At 41.3% G+C, this 26,481-nt stretch overlaps 1 protein-coding gene across 3 annotated transcripts in view; it reads left to right on the top strand.

Moving 5' to 3' along the window:
- Atp13a4 (ATPase 13A4) overlaps nt 1-26,481 on the top strand; it is a 118,506-nt gene that overhangs the window by 35,562 nt on the left and 56,463 nt on the right. For all 3 annotated transcript variants that reach the window (XM_055625155.1, XM_055625156.1, XM_055625157.1), the window contains exons 2-8: nt 2,358-2,531; nt 15,772-15,918; nt 20,416-20,486; nt 20,570-20,650; nt 21,737-21,806; nt 23,032-23,166; nt 25,062-25,131. In XM_055625155.1, the coding sequence (XP_055481130.1) occupies nt 2,358-2,531; nt 15,772-15,918; nt 20,416-20,486; nt 20,570-20,650; nt 21,737-21,806; nt 23,032-23,166; nt 25,062-25,131 (748 nt within the window). The remainder of the gene's footprint in view (nt 1-2,357; nt 2,532-15,771; nt 15,919-20,415; nt 20,487-20,569; nt 20,651-21,736; nt 21,807-23,031; nt 23,167-25,061; nt 25,132-26,481) is intronic.

The raw sequence follows: 26,481 nt of genomic DNA, 5'->3' as shown, positions 1-26,481 counted from the left end.
TTTTTTTTTTTTTTTTTTTTTTTTTTTTTTTTTTTTTGTGATTTCCAGCTGAGTTTTACAGTGTAAGAATCTGGGGATAACAGTTTCACCATTTTGGATGTATTTCAAAAGAGGATGTATGAATAATAATTTTTATGTAAAAATAACTGGGAAAATAAATTGAGGAACTATTTACCAAGTCAACAAACAAACAAACAAACAAACCATAAACTATTTTCACTTTTTTCCTCCTTCTGGGGTAGGCCGTTCAGGCTGAGAAATTCTTACTTGAATCTGAATTTCAAATTAACTTAGAGGACTATGGAATTCTCCTTTTATCTAAGAGTGGCGAATGAGAATTTACTAGGACTGAATTTTTCTAGGTCTTAGAGTGGAGGCAAGCAGCAAAGCAAATGATCCCCTCCAACACAATCTGCTCCAACACATGCAAATTACAGTGAAACATTCTTTTCACACCCAACATTTGGAACTAAGGGGAAAGAGATTATCTTCAGGGAGGTAAACTCTTAAAAACTTGATCTTTTAAAAGTTTCCAGTGTTTAATGAAATCTGCAGAGAGAGGCAAAGCTGTCTAGGCTAGCATGATTTGACTGGTAGGTGATTGAATGAATTAATGTGTTTGAAGGAAGCACATAATAATCAGGTTGAGTGATGGCTGTGGAATATTCCCAAGCCCATTTTAAGAACTGTGCTTCGGCCGTAATTCAGACGCAGAAAAATCCTGGCTGTGGAAATAGTGCTATTGGAGAGCAACACGTTCTTGGTGTTAACACATGTGCTTAACCTGGTGGGCATAGCAGCAGCACTCGTTTTCCTCTTCCGGTGTGATAGTTCCGGTTTCTGCTATCTGCTGATCTTGAGTCTCCTATGAAGGGCCATTCTTCTGGGAGTTCCTGGGACCCAAAGGCTGAGAGCTACCCTGAGGACTTGTTGGGACCTCATGTGATGATATCAAGAGCCTTTAGAGATAACCATGGTCCTGTTCTAGATGACACTCTCACTTGCTCCTTCATGCTCCCGTTATCACAGTTCTGCATTTATCAAGTCCTTGTGTGCAAGCCCACAGCTACGTTTCTGAGAGTGAACTATGAAAGATCAGCTTGAGTTGGCCTATGAACCTTCTAGAACAGGGCCTTGGAATGCCTCCCATGAGATCTTCTTTATATGAGGAAGATTGTGTGAGTGGGAGGATAAAGGGAGCCATACTCTGCTGTTCTGTAATGACGTATGTAGTCTGCTATGAGTTGATTATTGCATAATATTCTTTGGACATTTTTCTAATTTTTTTTTTTTTTTGGCTCTTCAACCTCTTTTTTTGGGAGGTGACAGTAGGTGGAAAACAGGGGAGACAGAACAATTGCTTTAAGCATATTCATAGATATGGAAGTCATTTTAAAATCTAAGAAGCAAATCATTATAAGATGATAATGACAACTTTTGCAACTTCTGCCTTCTATCTATTAATAGTTCTTATAATACAATTCACTTCAAATAAGCAACAGTTGAACGTGCCTTGTGCACAATTTTTGACCTTTCTATGGGAAATTTAACAACATACCAAGTATCATGAGCCACTACGGGAAGTGGCATTGTCCACCAGCCTGAGAAGCAGCTGCTTTGGAACTATGGTGTGGCCTACGGGGGATGGATGGAGTTGGTCTGCTGTGGACACTATTCTGCTCTTCTGGACTATACAGCACTAATGATCTCACCCATGACCACACTCAGATGATGAGGGATTTGGCCTTCTGTAGGCTTCTCCACTGCTCTTTGCTTAACCTTATAGTTCAATTTCTTTCCTCACCTCTAATCTGGTGACTTTCTATAGGCCAGAGACATCATATCACTTCTATCATGATCTAGCACTTGTCTGCTACTTGAATGACACTTAACAAACTTGTTAAATGAAATTAAACTGAAATTAAGGATGGAGGAAGAAGAAACTAATTAGGAACTATGTGTTGCAATGCCAGTTTTGAGTTATGTATGGACATTGTGCCTTGGGGAATATAGTTAATTTTTTTTTTCAATCAAGAAGAATATTTATAAAGTGCTTAGAGAGAGACTTTAAAATGTCCAATAACTGTTAGCTTTTATCATTGTTATCTCAATAATCATTAGTTGCTGTTAAGAACTTTTTATGAATGGCAACTTTGAACTTTACTTTCTTTATTAGAACAGGAAGAAATCATGTCTGGAACTTCTTGGTCAGGAATGTATCTTCATTTATTTCTACTCTCCCTTTTCTCACCCCTGTCTTCCCTCACCAGACCATTCAACCCTGTCTCCATTTCATCCCTAAAAGTAGTGTTTGTTCATGAACCACACTTGGAATAATTTTTTTTGTCCTCTTTCAGGAGATATTTGGCTATCGGACTCACGGCTGTCGGAAAGCCCTTTGTCTCATTGGATCCATCTTCTCTCTCGGAATCCTCCCGTTGGTATTTTACTGGAGACCAGCTTGGCATGTGTGGGCAAACTGTATCCCATGTTCCCTGCAAGAAGCCGATGTTGTGTTGCTGAGGACAACAGTAAGTATCTGTTTTTGCAGATGGTGTACCTTTTCCTGGATATTGTGTTGTAAAGTGGATTGGGAAGATGTCCCCAAGGCAGGGAGCAGGTTTCCCCGTACCTGCCCAGAACCCAGAAATAGGATTTACTTCATAGGGTAGTCCTTTGAAAAGTGTGATTTTTTACAAATATTAGAGCCAGAGTAAACATGATGATTGCTATAATTAGTAGGTAGCGGAGAGTAGTTAAGACAGGTTACAAGCTACTAATTCCAAATTCCTGCTGACTCATGACTTCAAGCCTAGTCCATAGATGCCTATGGCTTTCACAGGAATGGCTCTGGAGAAGGGACAGGGAGTTTGAGAGATGAGGAGCAGACCGCAGAGGAAGCTGCTGTCTCCCTCTGCTGATGGGAGAGAGCCATGGTTTTGATGTGTCGTGTCCTGTCGGCAGAAATACTAGGGCATGAAATGCAGTTGCTTTGTCACTGAGGTCATCGCTGCTCTGCTATTTCAAGGCTGGGGCATCAGGTTAATTCTTTCTTCTTATCTTCATGTCACTTCCTTGCAGCACTGAGACCACATGCGTCATCCCTTCAGGAAAGCCAGGTCTGCAAGGGGAAGGACTTTTTGTTTGTTTGTTTGCTTGTTTTTGTTTACTTGTTGACTGCTACACACCCAGTCCCTGCCCTTGTAGGGGCTGACTGACAGGCTGACCTGGTACTCATACCAAGGGAATGAGGTGACAGTCTCTTGGAGTCAGGATTCTATCTTGACTAACTTGCCCTGTTATTTTTGTTTGTTTGTTTGTTTTTGTTGCCCTGTTATTTTAACAAGGAATTGGCACAAGTGACTTGAGGCAAAATCAATTTTGATAAATCAACCTCTAATGCAGTGGTTCTCAATCTTCTTGATGCTAAAACCTTTTAGTACAGTTCTTCATGTTGTGGTGACTCCCAGCCATAACATTATTTTTTTGTTGCTACCTCATAACTGTGAATTTGCTACTGTTATGGGCCATAATGTAAATATATGATATGCAGGATATCTGATATGTGACCCCTGTGAAAAGGTTGTTCAACCCCCTGATGGTGTTATGACCCACAGGTTGAAAACTATTTACTATGCACCAATCTTTCTAAGTAAATATCTTATCTATGCTGCTAGAGAGAAGAACAGCAGCATATTTTACAACTGGTCAGTTGGAATGAAACCACTTACTGCCTCCAAATGAAACAAACAAACAAAACCACAAAATACCCAAACAAGCTACATTGAAACTTGCTACATAACAAACCTTGAGCTAACGGTTCATAAACCCAAATGTCCAATCAGGTTTATCATTGTTGGCTTGTATCTCAGGAACCAGCCCCATCCTTTAACTGGCTCCTGGTCCTTTTAAACAGCTATATGGTATGTGAACCATTGTATAGGTAATAGCTGAGTCTCATGACTTTGACCATTTTTAACTAGATATTCCTGAAGAATAAACTTCTAGACTTGAAGAAATCCAGAGAATGCTATGCAGGAAGAATGACTCATTGATCTTGCACTGGAGCTTTGCCTCAAGGCTCACATCATGAAGACTTGTAGAAAGTTCAGGAGACAAAATTGTCAGTCACTTACCATCAGGCATTTGATGGGTGAGAAAGTAAAGCCCTGAGAACATGATAAAATTTACCTCGGCTCAAAGAGGGAGACAGGACAAAGTTCCCTGTGTCCTAGACTCTCTCTTATTCAGGGCTGCTCCCACCACACTGCCCTTATGTCACTGGTGTTACAGTCTTAACTGGTTTCAGAATGACCTGGAGAGCCTTTGAAAACAAATTGCAAGCCGTAGCCCCCCATTGCCAATCTATTGGTTTTGGGTTGGGGCCCAAAGAAATTGTGTCTTTAACAAGACATCAGGTGATGTTAGACCTTTTGGCAAAAGAACAAACTGAGAAAAAATTGTGTAAGTCAGAACTCCCATCTATCACTTCATTTGTTCTTTGGGAGAGGAACAGAGACCAGGATACTTGATCTATGTATGGTTTAGCAGTAAATGTATTAAGATGGGAAAAAAAAATCCAGATTTAGTCAAGTGTTAGAAGTGGACAGCTTGACTGGGAGGTGTGTTTTCTGGGCCACTGAGTGAAAACGTAAGTATTTATGAAAGAATACCATTTGGAGATCTTTTTCTATGATCGGTTAGGATAAATCCAGAGCCTTGCATGTGGTCAGCCAGTATTCTGGCATTGTGTTACATGCCTAGCTCAGGATCCTCTTATTAGGACATTATTCCATGTGTATTAAGAATCTGTGAAACTGTGACCCTGCAGCATGAAAAGAATTGAACTCCCCACTACACCAAACTAGTTCCCAGATGGCACCTTTCTTGCTGCAGAAAAAGCAGAGCCTCAGAAGTAGAGGAGCCCTATGTTTTTCAAATTACAGCTCTTTTGGACTCTTGGCTGTCCATCCCCGCCCTACCCCATGCTGCTGGAAGATTTAGGGAACGGATGGAAATAAGAGGAAATAGGCAAGGAAAGCAGGAAAATGAAGGGGACTGGGGGAGGGGGAGCAGGTTAAAAGAAAACAAAGAGAAGGAAGAGCACTGCTGAGAAGAAAATGAAAAGACATGTCAGTGCCCAGGCAGATGTGGGAAGTCAAAGGCCAGACTTCTAGTCCTAGCGCCTTAATTTAGTTTCCAGGTTTTTCAGAACGTTGACTACTCTATCTATAAACGGGTCTAATGACTAGTCATGTGTTTAGTGCTTCTTGAGCTGATGTGAGGTGATTGGTTGTGTATGTGAAAAACATTTACAGACTGTGAACTAGATTGTCAAAGGCCAGTGAGGTGTGTGTGTGTGTGTGTGTGTGTGTGTGTGTGTGTGTGTGTATGTATGTGTTGTTTCTGAACCCCCAAAAGCTTTCTACACAAGAGAGCTTGCTATTTGCAAGGTGCATCTGCTCATCCGGATATTGTACTTTCTTCATCTCCCGCAGGCCTAGCATGCCTGTGCGGGAGTAAATGCTTGAGATTAGGAGCCTAGAAACCTTCCTTTCCCCCAGCCAGGTTGTCTCTCTCTCTCCTTTTTTTTAAGTTGTATTTGCAAATCGACATACAACGGAAAGAGTCACCTTTCACTGGTGGTTCTGGAAACTATGCCCATCTCGGAGTCCCCTTCCTTCACCCGTGAGAATCTATCGGGCCCCTGCCACTACCCCTCCAGAACTAATCAAAGAAGCCTTAACTCCCTACAATCTTGCTTTTCTCATCTTGATTCAAACTTTAATTTTTAATTACCTGCTCTTATGTGTCATTTAAAATGGATTCGCTATGCCAGAGACTCTCCAAATAAATGAGCTTCTAAATTGGTCTTTATGTAATTAGACAAGAACTCAATTATTTCCAACGTTCTAACTATCTGAGACTTAGAGAAAAATATGCTTTCAGCATCAATAGTTTAAAAGTCTACTGCTAGGTTATTGCATTAAAATGACAACTTCAAAGATTTTGCTTGAATTATTTTGCAATAGTCAGAATGTAGCAAGTTCCCATTAGGAGGACAGAGTGACTCCTACCCAAAACTGCATTGTGTATCTGTTCTTCATCTTATTAAAAAATAAACAACAGAGTTTGGTATTTATCATCAATCTCAAGCTGGTAAGAATACAGTGTATTATTACAGATACTGATTAACCCAGTCATATCTCTACATATAAAGCTGTGATGTGCTTGCTGGAAATACTCAGTATTCAGCTTATTTTCAGTTCTTTTTCTTATTAAGCAGTACTAAGCATGAGATTTTTATCTTTTTTTCCAAGAGATGAGTGTAATTACAATCTTATTTCATAAATTTTAAAATGCATTTGATTCATCATTCATCTATTTGTGAATTTTAACCCATTTCTGTAGTGTTGCTTCATTTCTATGCTAATAACATGATTTACGTTCACTGGTGCTCTGAATTAAATGCTCCTGGTGATTTCCATATCTTTGTTATAATTACAGACACACTTTCCCCTTTATTGTCATTGCATGTCATGTATCGTCAAAACCCCCTCATCTGCAGAGGAGAGAGCTTTGTGGTATTTAGATATGAGGCCTAAATCAAGGCACTTCATTTTGATGTCCCAATGAAAGGTGGCACAGTTAGAGGCTTTACTGACAATCTTAGAAATGCTGCAAAGCAGCCATGCAAAGGCCACCCTGATGGCTCGGGTTCAGCAGGGGAGTCTCTAAGTAGTATTTGTGTTTCCTGGTCCCTCGTCTCTTCTGCCCTTCCTCCTGTGCCTCTCTCAGAGCCCACACTTCCCACAACAGCACAATACTTTGTCTCTGCTGTCACATGTGAAGCTTCTCTAATAACTATTCACTCATTTGTTTGTTCAACCTTTCATTTGATCATTCAGAAATACCAAATACCAACTAGGTATCAGACCTAGACTGTGATCAAAACAGATGAAATTACTGTCCTTACTTAAGGGACAGTCTAATGAGACTCTCCTTGCTTTTTAGAGAGAATAGAAAGTGGGTATTCTATCTCCCTTACTGAAACATCCTCATTTTTCAGTCCCCTACCACAGTCTTCATTATGTCTTTATTGATTCATTCTCTGCTCCAGTTCTGGAGGGAATTATCATCTCTTCTCATTCTCTGTTTTTATTTCTGGCTGTCATGCTGGTTTGTAATCTGCCTTGTATTAATATCCTATGCACTTTCCAGTTTATGAAGAATCCCGTTGTGGTTGCTTTAATTGTCATAACAACCAGGGAAATGGTTATTATTATCTGCACTTTAGAGATGAGGCACCAATAGCCTTTCTCTCCATTTTCTTTCCTGCACAAACTCTGTGAGCATCAGTTGATGTGAGCCACAGGCCTACCTCCTGGGCTGGTGTTTGGTTAAGGGGAGAATATATTGACAATTAAAGACGTGGTGCGTGATGTTCATCAGATTACCCAAATGAATATCAAACTACTGAGAAGGTTAATTATGAAAGATTTGTGGTCACAGCAGGATTATCTAGTAGAGACTTAACCAAGTCAAAACCAAGAAGGGATTTTCTGAGGTTCAAAATGTAAGTCAAAAAGTGATTGTGGGCTGGGCAGTGGAGGCACACACCTTTAATCGCAGCACTCAGGAAGTAGAGGCAGGCGGATCTCTGTGAGTTCGAGGCCATCCTGGTCTACAGAGTGAGTTACAGGACACCCAGGGCTACACAGACAAATCCCAACTTGAAAAAAAAAAGTGATTGTGGCTAATGGGTCAGGCACATGGAGAGTGGTTCAGGTAGAGGAGCCTATGTCAGCAAAGAACTTGAAGCTCAGCCTTCCAGCTCTCTGAGCTCTGCATTTTTCTTTCATCTTTCTGATGACCACCATGTTCTCATCTTTTCTCTCCTTTTGTTGGATTATAAGCTTTATGATGACAGTGGTCAGGGCTGACTTTTCATCCTTTATAAGTACCTGTGGCATATGGTCACAGCAGGTGACTAGTATTTATTTTATTATATTAAGTAAATGGAATTGAATTGATAATAACTACGGTTTCCGCTAGTATCTTGATTCAAGATGCTAAAAAGTGAGGTGCTGTATGTGAAGGCAGGAGGGTACAGTATTAGGGTTCTCCTGGGTGAACATTCTCTCTCCTGAGATCTAGCACCCATTTCGTTAGGCCTCCAGCCTGAAATAGAGCTGGCTTCTGAGGATTGGCTAAATGTTGACAAACAGCTTTTAGGCCATATTCTTTGGCACACAGGGACATAATCTAATAGCATGGGAAGTGTGTACAGCAGGCCTGGTTTCTGGGGAGGCCTTTCCTCCTGGCTTTGAGGTTACCTCCTCACCTAGCTGTTTCTGATTTCTTACACCTCTGGTTTCTCTGCCTTATCACATCTGACTCGATCCCTATTGGAGTAGGGTGTCATCTGTGACCTCCGCTCACCTTAGTCACCTTCTCAAGGTTCCATCTTCATTTAAACTGGAAGTTAGGGTTACAGAATGCAATTTTGGTGTGTGTGTGTGTGTGTGTGTGTGTGAGAGAGAGAGAGAGAGAGAGAGAGAGAGAGAGAGAGAAAGAGAGATTTATTCCATAGCATGAAGATGCTTAATCCTTGTCTACTGCCTCTCCAAGAAAGGGAGGCCTTCGCAGGACCCCAACCTTGTGCAGATTAAAGGAGCTGATATGTGTGTGAAATGTTAGGAAGGAGAGTGATGGCAGCAGTCATTCCAGGGTCAGGGGTTACCTCTTACTACCTGCAGCTCCAGAGACTGTAGGGAATTAGCCAGCTTACCCACTACTCACTGCTTGCTCAGAAAACAACAAACAAGCCAAAACTCTCACTCAGAACTACAAAGAGAGGCTGAACTGTTCTGGATCTTCCTTCTCCTATTCTCCTCTTCCTCTTCCTCCCCCTCCTCTCACCTTCCCCTCCCCCTCCTTCTTCTTTCCTCTGTCTTTCACACAGACCTTTGTCAAATAAGTTGATTGCTTTATGCCTCTTCCTTCTTTTTGGTCACTACGTCTTAGCAGAATGAAGACACTAGCTAGTCTGTGATTTCTCCAATACACAGGACTTTCTCCATATACTTTTAAACTAAAGCCATCACTCCAGATAACGCCAACTCTTTCAGTCACATTGGGAAGATGAGATGAGTGTATCAAGAACATCCACACAGGTGGGCGTCATCACTCTTTTAGCTCTGAACTGTACTCACCTCTAAGAGAAAAGTCCTCATTTTCCAGCATTTCTTTGGACCTTTGGAATGAATTACTTCTGTTCCTGAGGCAAGCTCAGGAGTACATTTTGTGTGTGGGTACCAAGCACAAGACATAGGACTGGTCTAAGCCTGAGGACCATTATGCTGCTTTTAAACTCCAAGAGTTGAAGTGATTTTAAGAAAAGAATGGGAACATGATAGCTTCATTTAACTATCAAAGTTAAGCTGGTATTTCAAGGTTCAAAAGGACAAGACTACAGAATTTAAAAAATACTGTTTCTCTCTTTGTCTGCCCTGGTTAAACATAAGTCCTCTGTGTGCTTTCCCTCGGAAAGCTTCTGTTGAGTGGTTTGTAAATCTGCTCTTTTAGATTCAGGGATTGTTGCAAAGATGTAAACCTGTTTGATGAGACTGAGATATCCAAAGTTCAGACCATTCAGATCAGTGGTTCTTAACCTTCCTAATGCTGTGACCTTTTAGTACAGTTCCTCATGTTGTGGTGACCCCCAACCATGAAATAGTTTTTGCTGCTGCTTCTTAACTGAAATTAAGCTTCTTAACCAAATGTTATGAATCATAATGTCAATACCTATCTTTTCTGATAGTCTTAGGTGACCCACAAGTTGAGGAATGCTGTTCTAGACAATAAGTTTGGCCTAGTCACTTCACAGAGGACTGCAGCTACAGGCAGCTGTGAGGCCCTGTGTGGGTGACAGGGACTGAACCCACGTTCTCTGCAAAAGCAGCACGTCTGTAAGCTTTTAGCTGCCAGACTCTTTCAGGCCTATTTGTAAAAAAATAAACTTATTTATTTTACATCCCAATAATAACACCCTCCCTTCTTTCCTCCTGGTGTCACCCTGCCCCCTTATGTCCCTCCCTGCTTCTCAAAAAAGGGGAGTTCCCCCACCAACCCACACCAGTGCATCAACTTGCATCAGGACTGAGTGCATCTTCTTCCCTTGTGGTCTAGAGAGGCAGCCCCGCCAAGGGGAAGTGATCAAAAAGGAGGCAACAGAGTCTATGTCAGAGACAGCCGCCTCTCCTCTTACTTGGGAGTACATGAAGCCTGAGTTGCCCATTGATTACATCTGTGCAGGGGGCCTAGATCCAGTCCACGAATGGTCCTTGGTTGGTGCTTGAGTCTCTGTAAGCCCCTCTGGGCCCAGGTCAGTTGGCTCTGTTGGCCTTCTTGTGGAGCTCCTGTCCTGTCCAGGTCTTTATATCCTTACCCCTACTTTTCCACAGAACTCCCTATGCTGTGCCCAACGTTTGGCTGTGAGTCTCAGCATCTGTTTCCATCCACTGCTGGGTGGAGCCTCTCAGAGGAGAGCTATCGAGCTGGGCTCCTATATGCAAGCATAGCAGAGCATTGTTAATAATGTCAGGGGTTGGCTTTCTCCCAGGGGGTGGGTCTTAGGTTGGGCCAGGCATTGGTTGGACATTCCCTCAATCTCTGCTCTATTTTTATTCCTGCAAATCTTGTAGGCAGAGTAAATTTTGGGTCGAAGTTTTTGTGGGTAGGATGGAGTTCTCCTCCCTCTACCAGGAGTCCTGTAGAGTGAGAGGATGTCCTCTTCAGTCTCTGTAACCTCTGCTACCAGAGTCTCAGCTAAAGTCACCACCATATCCTTCCCAGAGCCTACCCTGTTGTAGGTCTCCAGCCTGTCACAGAGATGCCCCCCACCCCAGTTTCTATTCTCTCTGTAAGTCCTCTGTCCTGCCCTTGCTCTCCCTAGGTCTGATCTCCATCTTCATTTCTCTCTCCAGCCTTTTTTTTTTTAAGCAGAAACTTTGTATAGTGGTTATGTTATGCTATGTAACTATATTGGTTATGTTATATAAATATGTTTTTGTTGTAATCCCAAGTGTGAGATGTGGATATCCATAGGTGATAATAGCCTTGTGAAAGGGCTAGTGATTTTTTTGCAGGGGGTGTGGGTATTACCAGGTGAAAAGCACCCTAAGAAGGTATAAATAGGAGCAGAGAGAGAGAGAGAGAGAGAGGAGAGAGAGAGAGAGAGAGAGAGAGAGAGAGAGAGAGAGAGAGATTGCTGCTGCTAGTAGTCCTTGTTGCTGCTTTTGGTATTGTTGGAGTAAGGGAATGCTGGATTGCCTGATTGCTGGTTTGCTGGTTAGTGGGTTGTTGCTGAAATGATGGATTGCTAGATTGCCCGATTGCTGGTTTGTTGGTTTACTGGCCTGGTGATTCATTCTGCATTTGCTGCTGCTGCTGGATTGCTGGTTTGCTGGACTGCTGGATATCCTGACGATGAAGAATGGAATCGCCCCAAGGGAAGTCTACATGCCCTGTTCTTACTAACCTTGTTTCTCTCTTGCCAAGGTTTGGGGGTTGGAAGGGAGGCAGAGGCTTAAGGAACCCTAAATAAAGCAGGTTTTAAAAAAAATCAGAGCCTACAGCTTTGTTCTTTGACAATCCCTGTTAAACTGGATACAAGATGACAGTTCTGTCAAGTTGTGTATTTAGTAAAGTGCAGAGCCCCAGAGGGTGAGAGGGGATGCTAAGGAGGTAGGCAGAAGGATCAAATCCCAGTTCTAAACCAACTGTACCTTTACTCCTTTGTCCGTAAAATGGGAGGACAAGGTAACTCCCTCCCAGGGTTTTAAGCATTAAATGAAATAATACACACAGAACACAATGTGCCCGAATATAATAAATGCTAAGTGTTTTAATAACTGTTACTAGAAACACAGTTCTTTTTAATGAAGTGTTTTCATTGATTCTTTGAAAATTTCACATAATGCATTTTGATCATATCTGGAACCTATCTCACTCTGACCCTTAACTCTTCTCAGATCCACTCCCCACCTCCCTACCGCCTCTTTAATATCCTCTTTCTTTAATTATTATACGTATACACTACATATACATGAATATGTAAATATGTAAATATGTAAATACAAGCTTGCTGAGTCTATTTAGTGTTGCTGATATGTACATGTATTAGAGTTGACCACTTGGTATTTGCTAACCAGTTAGGGGTGTTTGTTCCTTGAAGATTAATTCTCCCTGTCCCAGAACTCATTGATTGCCTGTAGCTCTACACCTGGCAGTGGGGCCCTGTGAGATTTTTTCTATCCATGTTGGTACATCAACTGGTGTTGTCATTGTTCAGCTCTTGTTGATGCATGTGCATTGTTAAGATTTCATAGGTGCGGTTCCCCTGTCCTCCCTAAGAGACATAATCTAGTAGTATATGTCCTGGTCCTCTGGCTTTTACAATCTTTCAGCCCCCTCTTCCACAATGTTTCCTAAACCTTAGGTGTGGGAGTCTTGTTGAGGATGCTGTGTCTGTTGGAGTTGGGCACTCCACAGACAGTTGCTCTCTGCGTTTTGAACCATTGTGGCTTTCTGTAATGGTCTCTGTCAGCTGCAAAAAGGAGCTTCTTTGATGAGAGATGATGGCGGCTTTGCATTATTTGGGTTCCTGCTTTGTGTCTAAAGTTCTTATAGTAAAGCCTGATGAAGTCAAAGACAAAGCTATGTAAATACTGATATGTGCCAGGGCGGCTTCTAGAGAATGAAATGTCTACTACATAATACCTAGAACATGCCCGTCAGCTCAGTCTACTTATAACACCTAGAACATGCCTGCTAGCTCAGATGTTTAGGTATTCAGCTATCTTCAGTCATTCTCAGGCTTTGAATATTACAATGTGTAAACTAGGTTAGATTTTGTTATTTCTCCCTTTACATGGAGTAATATCCAATTTCACTGCTGTGGATTTTTTTTTCCCGTTTTGAGATTTCTTTTTAATGAGTGTGGGTGTTTGGTGTGCCTGTGTGTCTGTGAACCACATGCACATCCAGTGCTTGTGGAAGCCAGAAGTTGTTGCATCTCCTGGAACTGGAGTTACAGAGGGGTGTGAGCTGGCATGTGGGTGTTGGTAATTGAACTCAGGTCCTCTGGAAGGGGCTCTTAACCACTGAGCCATTGCTCTACCCCCCTCCCCTGTCACCTGTGTTTTTTTTTTTAATTAATTCATTGATGTTCAAATTTGTAGTAGGACTGTTTTTCTTTCCTTTTTCTTCTTCCTCTTTCTTTTCCATTCTCCTTCCCAATTTCCCCACCTTCTCTTTGTCTATTTCTTTCTCCTTCTAAGGCTCTGGGTTAGGCCTGCTTGGACCAGAGACATACATTTGACAAAATTCCTTTCCACTTTCCAAGACAAATGATAAGGTGGATGGCAAAAGGCAGAAGGTTTGAAAAGATCTTGAGTACTCTGATGATTCAGAGGAAAGCTCACACAGAGAAATCAGAATGGTTACCAGGATGTGAACCTTTGAGTTTCACCTTGAAGGATGGTTAGGATCAGTTATGAGATTACTGAGAAGAGGAAATAGCAGGGCAAACTCAGGGGGAGTTTTGTCTTCAGTATACCAATGGACCAGACCCAGCTACAATTCTGCACCTTTTCCTTGCTACCTCTTTCATAATTTAAATGAGTCAGATATCTTCAGGGCAAGTGTGTGTGTGTGTGTGTGTGTGTGTGTGGTGGTAAGGATGAATTTCAGCTCTGACCTACATTCCAAGTCTTTACCTTCCTGCACCACACTTTTATCGTTATCATTCTTAGCACCCCTGAAGTTTATCAGCCACTAAACTGCTATCTTTCAGATAGCAGTTGCTCTTAGAATCACACCAGTCTCCAAGGGAGTAATGTGGCATTTGTTCACCAAGCCTGTTCTCCCAGTTTCATTCTGTGAGTAATACGCTGGTCAACTTTAAAGAGAAATAATTTCTACTGGGGTCATGCTGTGAGTGCTCTTCTTCAATTCCACTTTGCTCAATATCTTAATCTGGTCAGTTGCCTCTATGCACACTTGACGGATGCTGTCAGTGTTCTCCAGCTTTGTACTGTCCTCCTGTAGAGCAGGTCTCAGAATGTAACGCCAACAACCCGCATACAGTCAGCAAACCTTGTTTCTTTTTCTAAAATTAATTAAGTATTTTCCACTTTAAATCCTGATCATACCCCTCTCCCTTCTCTCCTCCCAGTCCCATCCTCCCTCCCTCTTCCCCCTTTCTCTCCTCCCCTACTCCTCAGAAAAAGGGAGTCTCTCCTTTCACCCACCCCATAACATCAAGTTGCATCAGGACTGAGCACATCCTCTTCTCCTCTGGCCTGGTGAGGAGGTCCCGTCAAGGGAAAGTGATTAAAAAGTGGGCAACAGAGTCCGTGTCAGAGGCAGCTCCTGTTCCTCTTACTAGGGAATCCACATGAGGACTAAGCTGCTCATCGGCTGCATATATGTAGAGAGCTTAGGTCCAGTTAATGCATGGTCTTTGGTTAATAGTGTCAGGTGTTGGCTCTCTCCCATGGGGTGGGTCTCATTGATTGGACAGTCCCTCAATCTCTGCTCTATCTTTATACCTGCCCATCTTGTAGGAAGGATAAATTTTGCGTCAAAGTTTTTATGGGTATGGTGTGAATACTATTGAACTATTAAAAGCGAGGAAACCATGAAATTTGCAGGCAAATAGATAGAACTAAGAAAGATCATTCTGAGTGATGTAACCCAGGCCCAGAAAGACGCACATGGTATGAACTCACTTATAAGCAGATTTTAACCATATAGGACAGGATAAACATACTACAATTCACAGACCCAAAGAAGATAAGTAACAAGGAGGACCTAAGGGAGGATGCTTAAAATCTCACTCCAAAGGTGAAATAGAATAGACAGCAGAAGCAGCTGAAGAGATGGAACAAAGTAGGAGAAGGAGGACAGAGAGAAGTGAGATTGAAGATCAGACCTGGGGAGAGCAGGGATAGGAGGACAGAGGGACTGCAGAGAGAAGAGAAACCATGGGCTGGACCATCTCTGTGACGAGCTGGAGAACTAAGGCAGGGCAGGCTTCTGGGAGGACATGAGAGTGACGCTAGCTGAGACTTCTAGTAGCAGGAGTCATGGAGAATGAAGAGGACACCCTCTAACTAGACAGGACTGCTAGTGGGGAGTGGAGAAAACCTTGTTTCTTACAGGTGAGGAAATATGAGCATGGAGAAACTTCCAGCATCACTGTTTCAGAAGTTTAAAAAATAGTTTCATTTTGTTTTCTCCAAGAAGGAGTGAGTCAGTGAGACTGCTTGGGGAAAGGTGGATTTTGCGTTAAGCCTTAAAACATGAGGGCAATTCCGTTTATTAGATTTCCTCACTCTCACAGGGACATAGAGTCCCTTGAAATACATGGGGTTTGTTTCTTTCCCTGTGAGATTGTCCACTAGACTATCAGGTTATGGAGTAAGCTTGTTCTTGTCTGAGAGTGTGCCTCCTGCTCCATAGCTTTGGTCTTTGTGTTAGTGACTCATGTTTCTGTCTAGATTCTTTAAGAAATGAGAACAAATCTTTGTCTCTCAAGATCCAAAGACATTGTATGCCACCTTTCAGTGATATATATATATTTCTGTCTAGAATGTTCATTAGCTTCTTAACTCACAACATTATATGAAATGATGTTTTTCAGGATGAATTTTAGCCTGATGATCTTCTCTTAACTTCCTGGGGGTTTTGATGTCTATTCCCCAGGATGAATTCAAAATTTATTCTTGGAAAAAGGTAATATGGATCTCCCTGTCAGCACTGAGCAGCACGTCTGGTCTCACTCCTGACCACCCTCTCATTACAGATGAGGAATATATCATAAACAGAGCCATAAGAAAGCCAGATCTAAAGGTAAGCAAACTCACAGTCTCTGAGATGTCAGAGAATTAGAAACATCATTTATTTCATGTGTGTGGGTGTTTGCTTGCATGTATGTGAGTCTTGTGTGTGCTAGTAGAATACAGAAGTGGGGGTTGAGCCTCTTGCTATAGACAGGTATGAACAGAAATCACGTCTTCTGCAGAAAGTACTCAGTACATGTTACTCTCAAAGCCTCATTCCTATTTACAAGGTAAGGCTAGTCTTACAGTCAAGGTAACCTCTGAGGACTATCCTAAGGAATTTGTGTAGTTTTGCAAAAGACCTTAGTTTGAATCCTAGTATTCAAGTGTGTTTGGGTTACTCCCTTTTGCCTAGTTAAGTGCAAATGGTTTGGGCTCTGACTGCTTGACATTCATATTGAAAACATATTTTTATGAGCCAGAATGCTTCCTTTTACAGCTAAATACGTGCAGATAGCTGTTTAAATCAGCTTTTGAAAATAAGGCCGATTTTAAAGTGAAAATAGTCAGTTGCTGAGCAGCTCTCTATTGTTAATTGTCATCACCCAGCTGTCTTGAACTGCCAACATAAACATACAGAAGATGCCAGTCTCCCCCAGGGAGCAATGCCTCATCTGTGAGGTAGCTCTTCAGCTGAGAATAAGGCTTCCCAGATCAGCCCTGGACACAGCTTCAGGGTTTTACTTCCCTGAAAATTTAGCATCTTTAATAGTCTATAAGGAAAATGAAGAAATTTCCAAATAAACAGTAAGAACAGATGTCCTAAAATGGAAAGTTTTAATATCCAGTCTCAATGTGCTTATCGCTTTAGTATATAGGGGGCTTGCTAGCTACTGTCGTCTTGGATCTTAAGTTTCTCTTTTATACAATGAAAGTCATAAACCTCTGCCTGCCTGTGTGTCAAGGCTGTTAGGAATACCATACATAAGAGTCAAAGAGTAAGGTGATTTGTATAGTGTAACAAGCAATATTCATAACGAAGTTGGAAACTTTCATTAACATTAGAGTGTAAGGTGCAGCCGTGATGGCATTGTTGACCAAGAAAAAGCCCCAACATGATAGTCATAGTCTTCTTCAAAAACCTGAGGAAGGTTTTCAAACACTGAGGAAGAGGAAACCCTAGGGTTCCATGCAAAAAGGAAGACGTTCTTGTATGTTCCGAGAAATAAAGAACAAGAAGGCAAGGGGCTAACTATTTCGATTACTAAGCAGAAACATGAAAAGTCACCCACAGCAGATGCCGGATGTCCCAGCTTCTTCTGGGGTGAAGTTCTAGAAAACTGGCAAGTAGGTAAACTCACCTGCAAATGATATGCTTACTGCCTTTTGCCAGCTTCTAGAGATTCTGAGGGGGATGAAGGAGACAGGGTCCAGGCGGACACGTTTCCTGGTGGGACTGTCTCAAAGACGCTTCAAAAAGGCCTATCATGGGCTTCTACCTCACCACAGAAATGACCTCAGAAATTGTCAGAACATAGTGGACCATTCCATTCCATGGCTGGAGGTCAAACGTACCAGTGACTTCTGCACTTTGTCTTGCTGTAGGCTTGGCTTTTGGATATTATGTCTTCGGTTTCTCAATCTGTGGTTTGATGAGAAGCTAGCATGGAGGCCCCTCCCTCTGCCCGTAGTTGGTCTCCTAAAACCTTTCCAACACAGACTGTAAAATTTGTGGAATTAAAAATACAGGCAACCCTCAAACTTTGTGCATCCTTAATCCTAAAGTCAAGGGACTTTCAGACATTCCATTCTGAGGCTGGCTTGAACCGTACACTGGCTGAGAGAGCACCAGAGCCTGGAATGCTAGAACCAAGATTCCAGCCCCATGAGTGACATAATCAAAATGACTGGGAGGAGTAAAGCAAAGGTGACACTAATATATGACCTTCTTCAGGAAGACGAGGAAGACTGAAGCTAAGGCACGATGAGCACTAAGCATTTGGGGACTGCAGCTGTGCCTGCTGGCTCAGTTTGCAGGACTGAGGGGGTGGGGGGATGCTCAAAAGGAATTTAAGGTGTAAAGGAAGAAACTGGAGCTTCCAACCTGGGCTGTGCTGGCTAACGGGCCCCAGCAATGTTTACTTTCAAATGCTCTTACTATGTTTGACAGCTTATGAGGGAAGGATTTTTCCCAGTGGCAATTTGTTCCAATTTTATACTGAAAATCAATCAGAAATAGACATGTTTTCAAATAATTTCTTTTGTAACAAACCTCATTGGAATTTTTACAAATTATAACATTTAGCACTTTTGCTTGGCTTCCATTGACACACACACACACACACACACAGACACACACATAAACACACACAGCATACAGCACATACACACAGAGGAACTGGAGAGGGAGGGGGAGAGAGAGAGAAAGAGAATGAGAGCAAACTACATGGTCACTGAGTAGAATTATGATTCAGTAAGGCTTTGGAAATTAGAGATTTACACTGTATTTTGAAGCTAGCACATGCTTTAACAAAGCGATCAATTATTTAATAAAAATATAGTGAATATTTTTTTATTATGCACCAGTTAGAGGCTATTCCCGGTCTTAAAATTTACCTGATGGTTGATTATAAAATTGATAAATGTATACTGTACATAAAAGAGCTGAATGGAACTTATATATAATCTGGTTAATTGCTTCAGTTTATTTCTGGGAAAACTGAGGCACAAGGAGAATTTTCAAGGTTTTCAAGGTCACAAATAGAAGAGCAGGCAAGACAGGAAAGCTTGAACTGTTTTCTTCAACTTCGATTGCACCTTAGAATTACCTGGGAAAATTCAAAAATATTTATGTCCAAAGTACCCTGGACAAACTAAGTTTGTTTGGTCTTGGCCACAGGACTGAAACAGCAATATTCTTTAAAGCTCTCTAGATTCTTCTAATAAGTACCTCAAGATTATAACGGTTGCTCCACAGCAAATTGGGAGCCCCATTGCTTCTCTTGGTGCTCCCTGTGGTCTCCAGTTCTTGGAAATTCATATCACATATAAAAACATGCTGAAGGGAATCAGGAGTAAGAAAGAAGAACTGTCACAAGCAAGACTCTATTCCTTCCCTCTGCCAATGCTCTCTGAGCCTTACTTACTGGAGAACACTTGGTTGTGACAACCTCTTCTCTCTTCTGTTGCTGCCTTGTTCTTCTTCACAATGTTTTCTGTAGGCTGCTTTACAACCTATCCTTTGTGAGACAGGGGCACTCACCTTTCATTCTAGTATCTGGGCTGCTCATAATGTAGCTTAGTTTATCTCCACAGCTTTACCCTTCTTTCTGCAGTAAAACAGGCCCATTCTCTTGTCTCTTCCCTTTTGACTTATTTCTTCAACTGAGCGAAAAATTTCCCACCCTTTAACATTATGGTTCTGATGTTATTATATCCAAAATGCTCCCACCTTCTCTATATGTCTGCAATATTTTAAGACTTTTTTCTTTTTTAAAATTCTATTTATCTATCTATCTATCTATCTATCTATCTATCTATCTATCTATCTATCTATCTATTTATTATTTATTTATTACAATTTATTCACTTTGTATCCTGGCTGTAGCCCCTGCCCTCATCTCTTCCTGGTTCCACCTTCCCTCCCTCTCCCCTCCATGTCCCTCCCCTAGTCCACTGATAGGTGAGGTCCTCCTCCCCTGCTATAGGACCCTAGCCTATCAGGTCTCATCAGGGTTTCCTGGATCCTTTTTTCCCCCTAGTTAGGTCACCTCACCTGGGGGCGGGGGGGGGGGATGATCAAGGAGCTGACCTCTGAGTCCATGTCAGAGACAGCCCCTTCTCCCTTACTAGGGAACCCACATGGAGACCGAGCCTGCCTATGGGCTACATCTGAGCAGGGAGTCTAGGTCCTCTCCATGCATGGTCCTTAGTTGATTCACCAGCCTCTGCAGGACCCCATGAGCCCAGATATTTTTACTCTGTTGGTCTCCTTGCGGAGTTCTTGTTCTCTCCAGGTTTTTCTATCACCCCTTCTCCCAGATTCCCTGCACTCTGTCCAAACTTTGGCTATGAATCTCAGCATCTGCTTCAATGCCCCGATGGGTAGTCTTTCAGAGACCCCCAGTGGACTGCTCTTGTCCCGTTTCCTCTCTTCTACTTTCGATGTCTAACCTGTTATAAGGCAACATTTTTTACATCATTATAATTTTATTTCTTTGACGTCTGTGTTGGGCTATGAAACATAATTTTTATTTTGTAATATGTTTTCTTTCCTTTTTATCTTGCACGGTAGTAAAATGTGGAGACTGGGTTTTGTCTGTTCATGTATTTAGCAGTGTGGTGAAACATGCTGACCGACAACTGGATGAGAACTTCTAATAAAAACACTGTTTGTGTAGTAGAGGCAAACAGGGTGGGAAGTTAGGAAAAGATGAAGTTTTAAGAAGCATCTCTGGCGCTATCTTTGCCTTTTCCACAAATGTCTCCTTGACCCCCGAGTTGCTGTGTGTGCTCTGATCTTCAAACCTGAGACTTTTGTAATACACTTTTTCTTTTCTTTTTGTAGGTGAGATACATAAAAGTGCAGAAGATAAGATATGTTTGGAATAATTTAGAAGGACAGTTTCAAAAAATTGGGTAAGTTGCTTCAGCAAGTGTATTCACAGAAGAAAAGTGTTGTCTTAAAAAATGTTGCTGTCAATGGATTCTTGTTGTTTTAGTTCCCTGGAAGACTGGTTCAGTTCTGCAAAGATTCATCAGAAATTTGGATTAGGTCTGACATCAGAAGAACAGGAGATCAGGTACTACATGCATCTTGTCTCTAACCCCCAAAGGCTGTGATTGGCTAGCCAGATAGCTCAGTATGGCAGTATTTATTCACCAATATCAAAAAGGGTTGCAGTGATTTGCTTAGTGTGTTCCACGCATGACCTCAGATATCTGCAGAGCAGCTTGGTGGGGTCAGGGGGTAGAACAGGAGTTACCACTAACCCAACAGAAAAGATGGACACACACACACACACACACACACACACACACACACACACACACTGTATTAAAAGGGGAGAGGTTGAGACCTGTTTCTGGAGCTTGGAAGAGATGCAGTCAGTGCATTGCAGCATCTGTATTCCCTGCATGCTTGTAAGAACTGCAGAACCTCAGCATGCCCTTACTGCTACTAAAGCAAGTCTTTATTTTAATGAGATCTACCAAATTATCTGTGTTTACATAAAAATGGAGGCCCATAACCTATGCATTTGCAAAGCTCTTTTATCTGAGAGTCTAAAAGAAAGGCGCAGGGAATGGTTAGACTTCTCCACAAGAAAAGAATTCATCAAGTGTCATGTCTCCGCATAATCAAAGCAACAAAACTCCAGGATTTCAGTTAGTGGGATGTATAATTACCAACTTTTTCTGAGAATCAAGGACTTTTCTGCTCACATTAAAACAAATATTCAGCTTCAAAGAACTCCTGAACATGAGCAGGAACCATAGGTACCATATTTCCCTGTCACAAAAATCTTCCTGTTCTATTTCCTTGGAACTATAGTGGGGAGACTCAGAGTTGAGAACATATGAGTTCTGAAGCTGTTTGAGAGAAAGTAGTAATATTAGATACCAAAAGTACCACTTAGGGACATATTTAGGTTCATGGAGTGTAGTTCAATGGAAGCAACACGATCTTGATTACTGGTTTGCTCCTGGGACCCCTCCCACTCTTCAGTTACTTTGAGACATATGGGTGTGCTATGTAACAAGAGACAGTTTGATTGACTCCAGAAGTGCGGAAAAAAGGATATGGAATAAACCTTTTCTCTGCATGTGCAAGAGATGCATTTTCTTTCACCACTGTGACCAAGTAATCAATCTGTGGTCTATCCCCATAGGAGGTTAATATGTGGGCCTAACGCTATTGATGTTGAAATCACACCTATTTGGAAACTGCTCATCAAGGAGGTAATATCTCCAGTATTTTACCTGGACATTGGGTAGAAGAGGATGAATCTTTGGTCTGTTCAGTTGGGGATGCTACTTGTTAATAAGTGACTGTAATTCATAAGCTACTTTAAGAGAATGCAAACCGTGCTTCCTGGACATGCCATGTACTCTTCCTTCATGCTCTTCATGCACAGTGCACACTTCAATACAAGCTGTGACACTCAGGCTTGACCAGCATTTACTAAGATAAAAATGTCCTGTTGTGCTTTTATTGTCAGTTTATTAGTTTTAAACTACACAGCAGTCCTCTGTGTATTTCTGATAGCCCATCTTCATTCATCTTTCCTTTAAAAGGATTACTAAATTGAAGATTCTCTCTCAATATTTCTAAACTCTTTTGCGGATGACAGAAGGCAAAGCAAAATGTTTGAGAAAGGTTTTGGGAGCCTCCTCCCTAGCCAGAAGTCAGGATTCCCATTTTCTGTAAGCAACTGCAGTGAATGTGAGGAAAGGCACAACTTTTCTTTCTTTCTTTTTCTTTTCACAACATATTTTTATATAGCATTACTACAACTACAACTGTTGGTGTTGGCGTCTGACGTCTGTTCCCTTCCCGTGAAGTAGATATGTGGTTACAGCTTGCCATGTCTAAAAAGCTCCCCACTTACAGAAAACGCAGTCTTACATTCATCCATTAATGAAAAGTTCTTTAATGGCATTGTATGCACAGCTGTTTTATCATACAGGGGACAACAGACAAAGTAGATTCTTTAAACCCGAGTATGTCGCCTTTCTGAAGTCCAGGAATTGTAAATGGGAGATGATAACATCTGCTCTTCACCCATTCCTCAGATGCTTAAATCTCTTTGTAGACTGCTAAGTGCATCAGCCATTAAGATAAGTGCTCTGGGGTCAGAACACTTTAAGGGGTTAGATTTTGGCTCCATGACAGTCACAGTTGCATGACCTTGAGTAAATATCTCAAGATCTGAGGCTCATCATAGAGATAATTAATGACTTTTGGTTAATGAGGTAATTATGAGAAAAAAATAAAAAGATATAGGAGATGTGGCTCAGCACATTGTCTAGGATATGGAAACTGCTGATTAAATGCAACACCAAGAAGAATATGTTGTGTGGGGTGATTTATGTCACAGTGCTGATTATGGAAAGGAGTCAACCAACAGCCGTGTGTGAAGCCCAAATGCCATTCTTGTCTTCTTGTGTTTATGTCTGCTAACAGGTTCTAAATCCATTTTACATCTTTCAACTCTTCAGCGTCTGTTTGTGGTTCAGTGAAGATTACAAGGAATATGCTCTTGCCATCATCCTCATGTCTGTCGTTTCCATAGCTTTGACCGTGTATGATCTCAGAGAGGTGAGTTTCCCTTGATCCTGTGGTTGACCTCACTGGTTTGTTCTTAGACAAAAATCTGGAAATAGAATTTCCCAGTTCATGCCAAAGAAGAGCATGTTTATAAAGACAGAGCACAATGGCTGTCTCTCATCTGGTGACAATTTTTCCTTCCTGCACATTCCAGTCCTTTAGAAGGCACAGGAACCTCTATTTACAATGAATGCCTTAACTTATTTTTTTTTTTGTTTGTTTGTTTGTTTGTTTGGTGTCCTTCTTTCAAAGTTCTAGTTTCCCCCTTGGATTTCTTTACTCGTATTGCAAGGGATCTAGGTGCTGCTGGAAGAAAGCCACAGAGAACAACGAAGTTGGTCACTACGACTCCCTAAGTGTCAACCTCAGAACAAGGTGTTCTCCCATGCTGTGAGAACGAGTTTCAAGCCGTCTCTCTTCAGAGATATCTGTCTTTTCCTCTTTCCTTTCTCAGCACATACTCTCACAAGTTATTTCAGAAAATTGATGGAAGCCTAGTAGGAAAGTTGCACAACTCCCTACTCTCTATAGCCAAATGTTGCACTCTCTTCAGCCCTGTTTCTCTTCCCTCTCACCAGTGGAGGAAGTGTCTAGGACACCATCGTCTATGGGTGCCCCAGATACCTGCTCCTACCTTTTCAAGGATGCTCATGCAGTCCACAAGTGACTCTTCTCTCTGGCCCCTGGAAAGAGCTCCTCATCAATGTTTAATGTTCTCAGGCCTCATCAAACTGCAACATAAAACTCAAACAAGGGAATGTTTTCTCATTACTCTGCACCCACCTTCAGTTGCTACTGCAGCTTCTTTCTTTTGCTACAAATCTTGATTCTTCACACCCACTCTTATGATCTGAACACTTCTCTTTCATTCTTTACATGCTGACATGATTTCTTCTTTCATATTTCCATCTAAACAACTTTTTTTTAAAAGTAATTTGATGAAGTAAAAAAAAAAACACTTAAAGTTAGGTAGTCATTCTCATGTACAAGGAACAGTATATGGCTTTATTAAAAATAAATTTAAAGCAGAATAACATTGTGAATGAATATAGGATTTTTTTCCACTGAAAGAATTACCAGTGTCCAGGTTGGACTTTTAGGACTTATTGGGACCAGCTGTTCTTTACACTTTAGCAATATTAAACACACACACACACACACACACACACACACACACACACGGTCATTTTCTCTTCCCCATTACTGTCTTTCATTTTTCCCCCTATCCCATGGAAACCACTCTTCTCAACAAGGCCCTCTGCTATTTTGATGGTGTGTGTGTGTGTGTGTGTGTGTGTGTGAGAGACCTACTGAGTTTAATTAGGGTTGTCATAAGCATGAATTAGGAGTTATTTTCTGGAGAATGTTCAACTTAGCAGTGACTATACCACTAAAGAAAAATCGCACTTTCTCTTCCAGCAACCATTAACTCCCTATAGCCCCCCACAGAGAGGTGGAGCCTCGTGTGCCTGTGCCTTTAGGGAGTGTCACAAATAATGACAGTTGATAAAAAATGAAAACCTGAAATGATTGGAAAACTTAACCCCACAGAAACAGTTCGAAGGTCATTCACACAATGCTTTCTTACTAAATGTGGAATAAAAAGCATTTATTTCTCTCTCTTTGCTTTAATTCATTCTCAGTGTGGTTCATTCATCAAAATAAAACAACAGTGGAAAGGCTACTCTTGGAAATTTCTTTGTGCTACAGAATACATACTCCAACTGCTGGCCAGAGATCCTTTTCACTTGAGTGACAAGTTACTCAGCTCTCCGTTCCTACCTAGGCTCTTCAGCTGGCAGCATAAAGCCCTAGCAACAAACTGAGTAATACCTGGGGTCTCTACCCAAACAGATAAAGGTTGTCTGTTTTCCTTCTCTTTGCAGCAATCTGTAAAACTGCATCATCTTGTTGAATCACATAATAGCATTACAGTCTCTGTGTGTGAGAGAAAAGGTAAGTTCCTCTATTTTATACCTATGTGTTATATCCAGAGGCAATTAGAAAGTGACTTAGCTTTGGTTTTCTGATTGTTCCTACTAACACATCTGCATGTGTATTTTTCTTATGCCTTTGCTTGTAAGAAAAAGGAATCTTAGATCTTTTCACCATGAGAAGGAAACATACTTAATAGAGGCTGAATTAGCATGGCAAACCAAACATATCTGTAAAGTGCATAATTCAGTTGATTTTTTGATACGTGTGTATACTCATAAATGCATCAACATCATCAAATTAACAGCAGGACTCATTCCCTGCAGTTGCTTTGAGCCCACTTACTGTCCTTCCTCCCTACTTGCATCCCTCACACACAAGTAGTCATTTATCTTCATTCTGTCACTATGGGTTAACATCTTGATTTAGAATTGTACATAAGTGGTATTATGTAAGAAACATACTTCAGTAATTTATAATATATTTTAAGTTAATTTGGTAAGAGGAGATCATAGTTCACAATGTAAGATCCACCTGTTTTTGTTTTTATTTTAAGAGTATTAATAGTACATTCTTTCTTTATTCCCTAAAGCACCTTGTTACATGGGCATGCCGTTGTTCAATTCACCTGTGACCAATATTTGAATGATCTCATCTTTGTTGCTGTTATTATGAACTGTAGTGCTGTGAACAGTCAGGTATGGGTCCTTTCATAGACATGCTCTATCATGTCTGTGAGCATATACCTAGCTACAGAGTAGCCGACCCTGTGGTAGATACCTGACATTTTAAGAAGCTAACAGATTGTTTTCCAAAGGGATCATGGCATTTCCATTCTTACCTGGAGCAGATGACACTCTCAGTTTCACATTCTTGCCCACACTCAGGGTGGCCAATCTATTTAATTCTAGCCACTTTCATTTCTGGAAGTATCTTATTGCTTTAATTTGCATTTCTCCAACGGCTAATGGCCCCGAACTTCTTTTCAAGGGTTTGTGACTCACATGTCTCTTTTGAAGTATCCATTTGTATCTTTTGCTAAGCAGATTGCCTCATTATTAAGTTTTCAGTCTGTTAGCAGACATCTTCTTTCAGTCTATGATGTATCTTCTTATTTTTTTTCACAGCAGTTTTCAAAGAGCAAATGCTTTCACATTTCTTAAAGTGCAGTTAATGAGCCTTTCCCTTTATGGGTCATACTTCTAGTCTAATTCCTAAGGCATCTTTGCAAAGTCCAAGGTCACCAAGAGATTTAAGTTTTGGTTCTATTTTGTGTTTCCACTATTCTGCTTTGTGTTTGGTTTAGTCTGATCTTTGCTCTTCTCAGACTGCTATTTAGGCACTCTGATGATATTTGTTGAAAAGGATTGA

The sequence above is a fragment of the Psammomys obesus genome, unplaced genomic scaffold (assembly GCF_907164565.1).
Source record: "Psammomys obesus unplaced genomic scaffold, mPsaObe1.curated_primary_1811, whole genome shotgun sequence".
Classification (NCBI taxonomy): domain Eukaryota; kingdom Metazoa; phylum Chordata; class Mammalia; order Rodentia; family Muridae; genus Psammomys; species Psammomys obesus.
This window is presented reverse-complemented; position numbering and strand designations above follow the sequence as displayed.